We start from the raw sequence: 13,633 nt of genomic DNA, 5'->3' as shown, positions 1-13,633 counted from the left end.
CCCGAATCATGGTCTGGACAACCGCATCCGAGAAACCCCGATCCCTTAGTACGGCGGCTTCAACAGCCATGCCGTTAAATGTAGCGACCCTAAATTCGGGTGGAAGATCGGTCCCTGAGACAAGAGGTCCTCCCGAAGGGGAAGACACCAGGGTTCGTCGGCGAAGATGGAGACTAGGGATGCGTGCCATACTCTGCGTGGCCAGTCCGGGGCCACAAGAATAACGGGCAGACCTTCGGGCCTGATTTTCCGTAGAGAAGACGCAGAATGAGCGGAAGAGGAGGGAACGTAAACTACGTCCACGGGATCACAAGGGCATCCGACGCCCGAGGATCCTTGGACCTCGCGACCAAGTTCTCTACCTTATTTATTTAATGCACTTATATAGCGCTACTATATTCCGCAGTGCTTTACAGACATTAGCAACCAACTGTCCCCAATGGGGCTCACAATCTAAGGTCACTATCAGTATGTCTTTGGAGTGTGGGAGAAAACCGGAGTACCCGGAGGAAACCCACGCAAACACGGGGAGAACATACAAACTCCATCCAGATGTTGTCCTTGGTCGGAATCGAACCTAGAGACCCAGCGATGCAAGGCACCAGTGCTGACCACTGAGCCACCGCACTGGTTGAAGCGGGGGGCCATGAGATCCACATCCGGCCAACCCCATCGCTCACAGATCGCGAGAAAGACATGTGGATGCAGAACTCATTCGCCGGGATCGAGTCTCTCTCGGCTGAGAAGGTCGGCGATCCAGTTGTCAACGCCGGGGAAATGAACCGCTGAGGCACTGGAGAAGAGGCTGAGGCCGCAACAAGGAGAGGATCTGACGACGGAGAGAGTGGACAGTTTGTCAGGGGCAACAATATCTTGACCTGATCGGTGTCAAACAGCATGCCCAGAAACGTCAGCTGTCGAGATGGGTGAAGACACCACTTTGACAGGTTCAGAACCCACCCAAAGCGTTCCAGGGTGTCCCGGACGATGCGTAGGATGTCCGCCGTTGTCTGGAATGACGGACCCTTGATCAGGATATCGTCTAAGTACAGAATCGCATGAAGCAAAGCCATAACTGAGGCCAGAAGCTTGGTAAAGACCCTGGGAGCTGTGGCAAGACCGAATGGGAGGGCCACAAACTGGTAACGAAAAGGTCCCACTGCGAACCGAAGATATTTTTGGTGACTGACGCAGATGGGAACATGGAGATAAGCGTCCTTAATGTCTATTGAGGGTACTCCACTGGGTCCATGGATGCAATGACCGATCGCAGGGACTCCATCCGGAAACGGCGGAGCCGAAGAAAGCTGTTGAGGGCTTTGAGGTCTAGGATGGGACGGACCGTACCCTCCTTTTTGGGGACCACAAAGAGATTGAAGTAGAATCCGCAAAAACGGTTTTGAAGCTGGAACCGAAACAATCACTTCCTTGCCGCAGAAGGGTGAGAATAGCCTGAACAAAGGAGTGGGCGGCGGAGGGAGAGGTCGAGGGGGACGAACGAAAAAAACGGAGCGGAACTCCAGTTTGTAACCCTCCGAGTGACCTCTCGTATCTAGGCATCCGAGATGTGAGCTAGCCAAACATGCTGGAACAGATGAAGACAACCTCTCACTCGACTGGGGGCGCCAGAGGCTACCCATCATGCAGAGGAGGACTTGGAGGTATAGGGCTTGGAGCCCTGCTGGCGAGGACGCCAGGGAGGGCAAGGATTGAAAGATGGCTTGCGCTTCTGCTCTGGGGCAGATTTGTTGGCTGGTCGCTTTGGGCTGTAGGAACTCCGAAAGGGCCGAAAAAGAGGTCTGCGCTTTTTAGACCTGTAGCGCGTCCTACTCTGCGGCAAATGGGTGCTTTTACCCCCTTTAGCATCGGAGATAATCTCATCCAGACGCTTGCTGAAAAGCCTGTTACCTGCAAAGGGGAGGGATGTCAAGGCCCGTTTAGAAACATTATCTGCCGCCCAGCAAGATAGCCACAGGGTACGGCGAATAGCCACCAAAAGGGATGAAGAGCGGGCCAAAAGCCTGGCCACGTCCAGAGAGGCCTCACAGATGTAAGAGCTGGCGTGGGAAAATTGCACTGCAATATCCGAAAGTTCCTCCGGGGAGTCCCCAGAGGCGAGGCCCTGACGTAGCTTATTGTCACGGTCATATTGTTGTTTGACCGTGATGCGGTTGCCGTGCAGACTGGTTGCCGGTGGCAACGTGTTGTTGTCTGTTTGCACGTGCATTTCCCCTTTAAGGTGCATCTACCTGCGGTTTGGTGAGCGAGGGGTTTATCATCTAGCTAGTGGGGATTTAGGTGTGTCCTGGGTGTGGCCACTGGCTTGACTTTATCTGTGGCTTCCTGGCTGGGGGCAGTGGTACTCCAGCCTTGTTTGGTGATTGAGCTCTGCTCCTTTCCTGGGTTATTCTGCCCAGTCCTTGAGGACCACCTTGTTGGAACATAAATTGTCTTTCCTTATGTTTGCTCCTTGTTCCCTACCTCACTTGTTATTTGTTAGGTGTGGGTTTATGTTCAGGGTGTGTTGGACGTCTTAATGGTTTTTACATGTCTAGGCTGTTGTTGGTGTTTGTCCATGTATGTTTGACGTTTGCCCTGTATGTTGAAGCAGGGGCGTAGCTAAAGGGTCATGGACCCTGGTGCAAGAGTTCTGCTTGGGCCCCCCTTTCCTCAGTGCTTTGTGGCCAGTGGCAGGGGAGCACATAGCCTTCATGCTGCCTGAGGCACCCCCTCCCCCATGCCAAATTCTTGACCTAACCCCTTCCCTCCAGCCAGAGGTGTAACTTGACCAGCATGCACTTTCTATAATACTGGTGTCTTCATATGCGGCACAAGGGTCTTTGGGCCCCCTCAGGCTCCTGGGCCCGGTAGTGACTGCTACCTCTGCACCCCCTATAGCTACGCCCCTGTGTTGAAGCCTGTTTGCAGCGCTGCTTGGGGCTGCCATGCACTGTGTGAGCATGGGGGGGCTCTGGCAGAGTTGGTATGCTGGATTCCTGTGTGGGTTGTTTGTACTGTGACCTGCTGTGTGTTCGGGCTCCTGTACTGATGCACGGGTTCCAGTTGTGGAGGCTTCGGCAGGTGAGTTGTCTTGTTGTTCTTACCTGCCGATTCTCTTGCTGCGTATGGTCTCTCCTTTTTCCTGCTTCTAGGCCGTTAGAGACTCCTGTTCCTCCGTGTTGTGGATGAACAAGTTGTCTCTCCCCTGCTCAAGGGTGACTCAGGATATTAGGTTTCCAGGGTATGAGCCGTCCCACCATCAGGGTCCGCTCATACGGTTAGAAGTTAGGGAGAGGATTAGGGATGCAATAGAGGTGACCCGTTTCCCTTTTCCTTGCCTTCTGGCCTAGTTGCTACCTTTACATTGTACGGTGGGGGTTTCCCCCACTCCCCACCATGACACTTATTTGCCCACTCAGTCATAGCCTTGCTGACCCATGTAGAGGCAAATACTGGGCACAGGGCAGTGCCAGCTGCTTGAAAGGCAGATTTGGCAAAAGATTCCAATTTCTTATCCCTGGGGTCGAGAAGGAAGCCCCTTCAGACATAGGCGAGGTGGTTTTCTTAGCCAGGCGGGATACCGGAGGGTTAAAGAGAACCTGTCACCGGGATTTAGTGTATAGAGCGGAGGACATGAATTGCTAGATGGCCACTAGCACATCTGCAATACCCAGTCCCCATAGCTCTGTGTGCTTTTATTGTGTAAAAAAAAACGATTTGCTACATATGCAAATTAACCTGAGATGAGTCCTGTATGTGAGATGAGTCAGGGAGAGGACTCATCTCAGGTTAATTTGCATATGTATCAAATCGTTTTTTTAGAGGACGACCAATTCTTTGTCAAATCCTCTGAAAAGGGATTTAAGACGTCTAAGCGTTTCGGCAAAGCAAAACGCTTGTCAGGGAAGTTCCATTCCTTGGAAAGGGAGGAATCAAACTTCGTTTGGAAGACTAGTCCTCCGGTCAGACAAAGTCAGCGTCTGACAACTTATCCTCAGAACACGCCTCTTCTAATGAGGACGCTTCAGAGTGAGACTCCCTGGGAGGTGGCGGGGAGATGGAGGAAACGGGGGACACGGACTCGCTTCGAGGAGAGGGGGGTCTGGCCCGTTTTTCAGGACTGCCGCGATGGGGAGTGAGCTGTCCCCAGAGTCTGACTGGTCAGAGGGTGGCCGCGCAGCCAAACGCCCCAGCATTTCCACAATGGCCCTGTTGGACTGGAAAACGTCCTGCACCATCTTAGACAGAAAGTGCACCCACTCCGGCTATAGCATGGGCTGGGTAGGGGGGACGACTGGAACAGGGTCAGAGCCACTTGGCGGTGGGGCAGAGGGGATCCAACTGACCGGATGGGAATTTTGAGCGACACGAAGCACATGCAAAATGTTGCACGTAAGTGACCGCCGGCTTTAGGACCTGGGATCTGGGTTCGGACATCCTGTAGGAAGGGGGGGGGGGTTGGGGAGAGCTTACCCGGCCTGTGTCCCTTACTGCAGCCTGTCCGGAAAAAACCTGGTGCCAGAGTCCGCAGAGGTCCTCCCAAGCAGGAGATGGGCTGAGAAACAGAAAGAAGTTTGGCAAGCACAGAGGGCTACCCTTCACCTGAGAAGGGGGATAGGGGGGTTGGAGCCAGGAATATATACCCGTCTGGCGTGTTCTGCCCCCCTGGTTCCAGCTGGGTCACCACCTTCGGTGTGCGGCCCCTTGGGGAGGGCTGCTACACTGGAAACAGAGGTCATGGGCGGTTGTGGTGACCCGAAGGCTGGCGGGATGCAGAGGCTTTAGGAACCTCTGGTCCTCCTCATCTTCTGGAGACCAGGAAGGAGCAGCGGACTTGGGGACCCCTGGTCTCCCGTCTCCTGGGTGGGAGTGCAGGCAGCTAGGACTGCCTGTAATCCCGCTAGAAGAAAAGAAAAAAAGAAAAAGGCAAAAAAATCTGCAGACCTGCAAAGCATGGAGGTCTGCCTCCTCACACCAAGCTAAAACTGTTTTAGCTTAGTCCCTGTAGGAAGAGTATAGCTGGAGGGAGAAGCTCACACTTTTGTGCTTAGTGTCGCCTCGTAATGGCAACAGCTATACCCAAGGTCAAGCCTGTGTCTCCCAATGATACGGATGAGAAACTATACATTTTGCTGTCTGCAAATAACGGATTTGCAAAACACAGATACCTGCCATTAGAGTTCCACATTTTCCCATTCCACACATCCCACCCTATGTTACAAAATGCCTATTCTGGTCTGCAGAACGGGTAAGAATAGGACATGCTCTATCTTTTTTGTGGAACGGACATACCGATGCAGACAACACACGGTGTGCTGTCTGCATTTTTTAGGGCCCTGTTAAAATGAATGGGTCTGCATTATGGACCAAAAATACAGTCCTGTGCATGAGGCCTTATACACATTAGGGTGTCGGTGGTGATGCGGAAACTGGTGTATTTGGCTGACCTTGGTATAACGTGTAGATCCAGCTCTAGATACAAGGTGCCAAACTTAAGGGGATGTCCAGGACTGTAATGTTAATTTTTTAATGTTGAAGGGGTTGTCCAGGATTTGTGATACCAATGGCCTACCATGAGGATAGGTCATCAATATCAGATTGGTGGGGTCCGACACCCTGCATCTCCGCCGATCAGCTATTTTGTAGGAGCTCTGACATTACACAGTTCCATCCATTGTCTAGTGGATGGAGCTAGTAATGGCAGCGCTGCTCGCACTGAAGTGAATGGGAGTAACAGTGCAGTTACCACGACATCTACTATACAGTGGCCGGAGCCGTGTAGTTCCCCCACTGATTTCCAGGGCTGGGGCTACAAGGTAACAGCTGATCATCAGGCATGCAAGATTTTGGTGCCCCCTATCCCCAATCAGATATTGATAGTCTACCCTCAGAATAGGAGATTTGTGTCAAAATCAATGACAACCCCCCCAAGGGGGTTGTCTGAGATTTTTATACTGATGACCTGTCCTCTGGATAGGTCATCAGTATCTGATTGGTGGGGGGTTCGATGGCTTTCTCACAGCCTTTCCTAGGCCAGGGACGACACGTTCATCAGTCACATGGCCTAGGTGCAGCTCAGCCCCATATAAGTGAATAGGGCTGAGCTGTGATACCAAGCACAGCCACTATACAATGGATGGCGCCGTGCTTGGTAGGCTGCGAGAAGGCATCAGAGCTCACAGGAGCACCGATGCCTTCTCAAACAGCTGATCAGCGGAGGTCCCGGGTGTCAGACCCCCACCCCCACCCATCAGATACTGATGACTTATCCAGAGGACAGGTCATCAGTATAAAAATCTCGGACAACCCCTTTAAGCTGGCCATACAAAATGGGACAGACGGCTCATGCATGTTGGATTTCAGCATGCCTATTCTTCTGCAGCCATAAATATAGGCAAATGTCAATGAAATAAACATGTAGGCTAGAGATTTTAGTTGAGCTGTTCCCTATGAAGCCGATCCCTTACTAACAGAAGCAATGAACTGCTGCCCGTCCGTTCCCTCTATCCCCTGGTGATCAGCTCTTATTGCCAAGGGAAGGAAAGGCGCTTCCTTTACAGAGACATGTATTGAGCATTACATGGCAGCCATTTAAATGCCTGGGTTAACTGGACTCTGGCCACTAATGAATGTGAACACAGACTGAAATCAACATCGCCCAGGTTCCTAGGTCCTGTAGGGTGGACGCGAGGGAACAACTCACATTTTCTACTGGATAATTCTTTAAAGCTTTTCAGAGTATGAGAAGATCGCTCTATCATCTCCGGATTGGCTGGAGGCCCCTGCAATGAAATCACAAGAAATTATCAGTATTTTCCATGCGTTCTCCAAATATAACGCCCAAAGAAACAGGCATGCAAAGTTCTGTTTAACCCCTTAAGGACCAGACCAATTTTTGTTTTTGTATTTTTGTTTTTTCTTCCCCACATTCGAAGATTCGTAACTTTTAAAATTCTCAGTTCACGTTAATTCACCATGACTTGTATTGGAAAACAGGAAAACAATTTGTTGTGGAGTGAAATTATAAAAAAAAAAACAAAAAAAAAAAAAAACACAATTACGGCAATTTTTGGAGTTTTGATATCACAGAATTCAGTGTTCTATAAATGACATGACATCCTTATTCTGCGGGTCAGTACCATTACAGCGTTACCAAATTTGTATAGTTTTTGTTTTGTTTTGTTATTTTTAAGAAAATAAAAACCTTTGAAAAAAAAATAAACATTTTCTCTGCATTGCCATTTTCTGACAGATATAACTATGTTTTTTATGTTGTTTTTTCATTGGTAAAAATCTGGAGTACGTACGACTTTTTGATTACTTTTTATTTAATTTTTTAGGAGGGACAAGGTGACCAAAAATGGTGAATAGTGGATTTTTATTTTTCGGTTGTGGCGTTCATCACTTTTTTTTTTCTTTTTACACTGAAACTTTTAGTCCCTTAAGGGGACTTTAACATGCAATTATCTGATCACTTGTCCTATAGACTGCAAAAGAATACTATTGCAGTCTATAGGATTCTGACAATCTGCCTGAGAAGCCACGCCTTGGGCACAGCTTTTCAGGCAGTTAGCCATGACAGGCCTGGAAACTTTAACAAGGTACCACCATGCTGTCATGGCGATTTCGCCGCAGGAGCTCCAATTGGAAGGCAGAGGGAGCCCCCTCTCTCTGCCTAACCCCAAAGATGCCGCGGTCACTATTGACAATGGCATCATACAGCAGGAACCTGTCTATGTAGGGAGTGCGCTCAGCATGTCTGTTCTGTCCATACAGCCTCTTAACACTAATGATGTTCATGTACGTGATTATTCATTAAGGGTTTTTTAAAAAGAAACTGATACAAATGTCCACATTTACTAATTTGAGTGCACCTAGATTCTGCTACAAATTGCCCCAAAGTGTAACACATCTAGAAGAATGATCTGTAGAGGATATCGGTGTCGATGCAACATTTTGCAGCACAATTCTGGAGTAATATTCTGGTGCAAAGTAGGCCAAACAATAGCTCATATAGAGAAGACAAAAGTGTCTATCCCTGCACCAGATTTATCACAGGGCTCAGGCCGCAGACAGCCCGTCTAAGCTTATGCCATCTATTGAATTAATAAATCTGACCCGCTGTGTTATGCCTATCGCAGGGCCCAAAGCTGCCATTGTGTTCTATACACTAAGCATAGCACAGGGTATCAGTTTTACCCATTGTGTTCATTTAATGAGCAGCTGTCACCTCCCTGAAATGTCTGTTTAATAACTATTTACATTCCCCCTGTAACAATAATTCTGGGGACTCTAATCTCATGACTAGTTTGTGCCATTCCTCTATTATGCCTATTAGAAGTTCACAAATAAATTGGCAGCAGTCGAGAGGATGTTACCAGTCTGTGTGTCCCTGCACAGTTTGACACCACCCAATCAGTGCTGCCAGTGCGGGGACACACCATCAACTGGTAGCACCCACATCTGGACCTTTAGGCCTCTTGCACACGAACATTTTTTTTTTCCCGCTTACTTTCCGTTTTTATGCGTTCCGTATACAGAACCATTAATTTCAACGGAGCAGCAAAAAAAACGTAAGGTACTTCCATTTCCGTATTTCGGTTTGCATAACGGACAAGGATAGTACTGTTCTATTAGGGGCCAGATGTTCCTTTCCGCAAAAAAACGGAATGCACACGGATGTCATCTGTATTCTTTAGGATATGTTTTTTGCGGACCACAAAATACTGAAAGATACATACGGTCGTGTGCAGGGGGCCTTACTGCAGAGTGCTAGCAATTCATTCATAATCCTCTAATAGGAATAACAGAGGAACAACACAGCTGATGCTCCAAAATGGTTATTGCATGGGGGATGCAAGTAGTCACTAAAACAGACAGGTCAGGAGAAGTGAACGATCCTCTTTAATGAGTCACCAAACATTTATAAAACCTTTGACCTGCTATAGTGACTTTTCCAAACAGTTGATCGGTGGAGGTCATGTGCTGAGAAATCTACCAGAGAATCTTTAAAAACTGCAAAGATACTGAAAAAAAAACACCTACCACTCCAGAGGATTTATCTTTAAAATACGGTTTGAAGAAATGGCCAATGGACAGATTTGCCGGGTAGGGTTTTGCGCTCCCGACCTGTTGTGTTCTCCGTCCAGCAAGCTCCCAGAGCAGTTCTTCCTAAAACCACAAAATGCACCATTTCTAACCAATAGCTTTGTAGATCAGTGTGCCTTACTACCCCCCCTCCACTCTGCCTCCGCACCTGCTGCACTTTATTCTGAGCGATAAGAAGTTCCATTTCCTGAAGCTTCTCTTGTAACACTGCCTGATAGACCAGGTTCATCTGCAAACACATCTCCGCTCTGTGACCTCCATCCTCCAGATTAATTTCATCCTGCAATTAGAGACAAAACAATAAAAACACACACACTGTCATTATTAGATACTTTATAGCAGAGATGTTCAACCTGCGGCCCTCCAGCTGTTATAAAACTACAACTCCCAGTATGCTTGGACTTCCTACACCTATTAGGGCATGCTGGGAATTGTAGTTTTGCAACAGCTGGAGGGCCGCAGGTTGGGCATCCCTGCTTTATAGCAAAAAAATGCTAACGTGGATGTCCAGTTTAATGGGCTCATCTCTTATATAGTAGACACCAGGCTGATGTCGGGTCCCAACCCCATACTTACAGCTTCGAGGTCTTCATCCAATGTGTCTCCGCTATCAGAATCATCTAGAAATAGAAAAAATATATGTACATTAAATAGGCACACTATAGTTCTAACACTGCGCGACACTGGTAAATACCCGCAAAACCTGATCGCTCTTAGGCCGGCTTCTCTAAAGATGATCACACCACATTTTGCGGAACGGAACAGCTGCCCCTGATAGAACAGTGCTATCCTTGTCCATGATGCGGACAATAATAGGACGTGTTCTATTTTTTTGCGGAACGGAAATACGGACATATGGAAACGGAATGCATACGGAGTAACTTCCCCCCCAAAAAAACAGAAAGGACACGGAAAGAAAATATGTTTGTGTGCATGAGGCCTAACAGACAGGATCTGTCGGAGGATAGAAGCGAGTTACAATACTTAAGGGGGCACATTTACTATACTGTCTGCTCCTGGTTGTAGGCATAATGCTGTTTTATGCTACTTTCACACTTGCGTTGTTAATTCCGGGATTGAGATCCAGCAGAGGGTCTCAATACCAGAATTAAATGGATCTATTTTGATTTTGCACATCAGGACGCATCCGTTCTGTTAGGATGCAGTTGTGTAAAATCAAAACAGAAAAAAACGGATTCGTTACTAAATACATTGAAAGTCAATGGGCGACAGATCCGTCACCATTGACTTACATTGTTTTCAGTGACGGGACTGCTTTTGTCCTTTTTTATGACCGGACACAAAACCACAGCTTGCAGCGGTTTTGTGTCCGGTCACAAAACGGAATGCTGACGGAACAGAAGACATCCTGATGCATCCTGAAAGGATCGCTTTCCATTCGGAATGCATGAGGATTAAACGGAGACACTATACCAGAAAACAACGATGCAAGTGTGAAAGTAGCCTTAGACAGCCTTATTTTTTTCGTCTCATTTACTACTGAAAATGTGCCTGTTTTGCACCTCGTTTGCCCACATTTTGACTTTTTATACTAATTCAGAATTTTTCAAACCTTTGTGCCTATTTTCCGACCTACTTATGTATGTGCACCTTAGGGCTCATGCACACGACCGTATGCCCTCCGAGACATCCGGTCTGTGAGCGGGCCATATGTCCCGGAGAGGCATTGATCATGCGCACGGGAGCACATAGCATCATAGATTACTACGATGCCGTGCACGTCATGTCACCTGCGGGACTATTGTCCAGCACTCATAAGATCATATGAGTATTGAGTGCAGGACAATAGCCCCGCGGGTGGCCCTATGCGCACAGCATCATAGTATCCTATGATGCTGTGCGCTCCCGTGCGCAAGATGCATGCTGCTCCGGGACATATGGCCTGCTCACAGACCGGATGTCTCGGTGGGGGTTGGACAAGTGAAGGAACCATTCCAGGTAAGCAATTTTTTTTTTCTAAGGGTTCATTCAGATGACCGTATGTTTGTGTCTGCATCCGATCCGCAATTCCGGATGCGGATCCATTCATTTCAACGGGGCCGCACAAGATGCAGACAGCGCACCATGTGCTGTCCGCATCCGTACTTCCGTTCCGCGGCCCTGCAAAAAAGATAGAACATATCCTATTTCTATCACAGGGCTGGCCATTCTGTTTAGCGAAATGCAGAACGCACATGGCCGGTATCTATGTTTTGCAGACCGCAAAAACTGATATGGTCGTCTGAATGAGCCCTAATTCTCACATATTCCTCATTACATACATAGTTCAGTTTAAGGAGGACTAGTACACAGGTAATATATTAAAGGGGTATTCCAACCCCTCACCACTCTCACTGGTGGTCCTGCTCCTTATAACTGTTGATTGTTGGAGTGTCCCTTTAGGTTATGTTCACGTCAGTGGGTAGTCTGCGTCTAAATCTGATGCACACCACATCCCTTGCGTGTGAATGGCGCTTCCGCATCCCCCATTAACAGGCATCACAAATTTAAATTTATGGAGAGATGGTAAATGCAAGGAATAGGCCCTTGGACAATGCCGTACGGAGAACTGAAGGAAAGACTGCACCGCAGGATCGGAGGGGGTCTCAGAGGTAAGACCACCCCCACCGATTGTGAAGTGATAGTATAGCCTAGCGAAGTGCTGTCACTTTGAAATGGGAGCACCCCTTTAAAGGGGCTGTCTCATCTGAGACATTGGGGGCATATGAGGCGGGTCTCACCTCTGGGACCTGCACCTATCTCCATAACGGGACCCTGAAAGTGGAGGTGAGCCCACCATGCTCTCCATAAATTTCTATGGGAGTTCTGAAATTGGCGTTCAGCTTTTTTCAGCAGTCCAAGGCCTCATGCACACAACTGTTCAGTTTTTTTGCGGTCCGCAAACCGCGGATCCGCAAAAAACGGAAGCCGCCCGTGTGCCTTCCACAATTTGCGGAAGCAGAAGGTCCATTGTAGAAATGCCTATTCTTGTCCGCAAAACGGACAAGAATAGGACAGGCTATATTTTTTTGGGCGGGGCCACAGATCGGAGCAACGGATGCGGACAGCGCACGGAGTGCTGTCCGCATCTTTTGCGGCCCCACTGAAGTGAATGGGTCCGCATTAGAGCCGCAAAAACTGTGGCTCGTATGCGGACCACAACAACGGTCGTGAGCACTGAGGCCCAAAAGAAATTAACTGGAGAGTACGTCGCGCATACGCGGCGGCTCTCCGCTCACTTAGGGTCTCTTGTTCTAGAGATAGCTACGGGTCCCATATGCTGAGACCCGCTTCATATGCCGCCAATGTCTCAGATGAGACAACCCCTTTAAAGCCTAAGAATTTAAAGGGGCTGCCCCATGAAGACAACTTAGGATGGAAGATAAGTGTCCCATTGTAAGGATCGGCAGTCGGGCCCCTGCCAATCAAAGTCTTGTGGATAGGGGATAAAGTGTCTGCATGGGACAACCCTTTAAGAATAATATATAAAAGCTATATAAAAGCCGAAAATCATACTGGAAAAATAAAAAGTATGTGACGCCCCCCTACCGTCATCGGACTCGTCACTGCCGCCAGACAGGACCACATCTATCGTTGAGAAGTCCGGACCCAAACTTCTCTCGAGCGCCTCGATTTCTCTCTGAATCTTGTCCCTCGCTGCATCGAAGTCCCTGATGGACATGGTGCCTGCGGGCAGAGGGCACAAGCATTAAGGGCACAGCAGGGCAGGGGGCTCCTTGTAGGATTTTGTTGTCTCCTGACGCTGAGCTTTTCCTTGCCTTGTCTGCGAGGGAAGCAGCGGTGCCTTCTGGGTAATCATATGCAAATGCATTCACAGGACGTGAGGCAGAGGAGAGCGCTGTGCAGCAGGCTGAGTGCAGGCTGGAGAAGGGGCGTGGCCTTCCAGCCGCATCTATTAGCATGGATTACCCACAATGCATTGCCCCCGTGCCTCGCTCTGCAGCTCCAGGAGTCTGCACCAGACAGGCTGCATATGAGACGAATCAATGTGGCTACAACACTAGGGCTCGCTGCCCGTGGGGGAACTACAGGTCCCAGCAAAGTGGGTCTTGATCTAAATATTGAAAAGGGTGCACGTTTTAGGGCAGGGTCTGCAATCAGCGGCACTCCGGGCTGGTGTGAAACTACAACTCCCAGCGTGATCTATTCATTTCTACAGGTGATCTGAGCGAGTAGCCATGCTGGGAGTTGTAGTTTGACAACAGCTGCAGGCTGCGGAGGGTGATCAGCGAGGTAGATCTGTACAGGGTTTTAGCCTCTGGGTCGGTTTCAATGACAGCAAGCAGAGATCTTGACGTGTACTAGAAAGCAGCAGAACCTAATGTACTGTCCTATATATACAGGGTGTACCCCGACACTGTAATGTACTGTCCTATATATACAGGGTGTACCCCGACACTGTAATGTACTGTCCTATATATATATATACAGGGTGTACCCCGACACTGTAATGTACTGTCCGATATATATATATATATATATACAGGGTGTACCCCGAAACTGT

General features: G+C 48.6%; 1 protein-coding gene across 2 annotated transcripts in view; it reads right to left on the bottom strand.

Moving 5' to 3' along the window:
* Nucleotides 1–12,902, bottom strand: part of SNAPC4 (small nuclear RNA activating complex polypeptide 4) — a 48,139-nt gene extending 35,237 nt beyond the window's left edge. For both annotated transcript variants that reach the window (XM_044306454.1, XM_044306453.1), the window contains exons 1-5: nucleotides 12,658–12,902; nucleotides 9,685–9,728; nucleotides 9,257–9,388; nucleotides 9,046–9,171; nucleotides 6,704–6,782 (exon numbers count right to left, since the gene is read on the bottom strand). In XM_044306454.1, the coding sequence (XP_044162389.1) occupies nucleotides 6,704–6,782; nucleotides 9,046–9,171; nucleotides 9,257–9,388; nucleotides 9,685–9,728; nucleotides 12,658–12,790 (514 nt within the window). In that variant the 5' untranslated portion in view covers nucleotides 12,791–12,902. The remainder of the gene's footprint in view (nucleotides 1–6,703; nucleotides 6,783–9,045; nucleotides 9,172–9,256; nucleotides 9,389–9,684; nucleotides 9,729–12,657) is intronic.
* Between the last annotated feature and the right edge of the window lie 731 nt (nucleotides 12,903–13,633).

The sequence above is a fragment of the Bufo gargarizans genome, chromosome 9 (assembly GCF_014858855.1).
Source record: "Bufo gargarizans isolate SCDJY-AF-19 chromosome 9, ASM1485885v1, whole genome shotgun sequence".
Lineage (NCBI taxonomy): Eukaryota > Metazoa > Chordata > Amphibia > Anura > Bufonidae > Bufo > Bufo gargarizans.
This window is presented reverse-complemented; position numbering and strand designations above follow the sequence as displayed.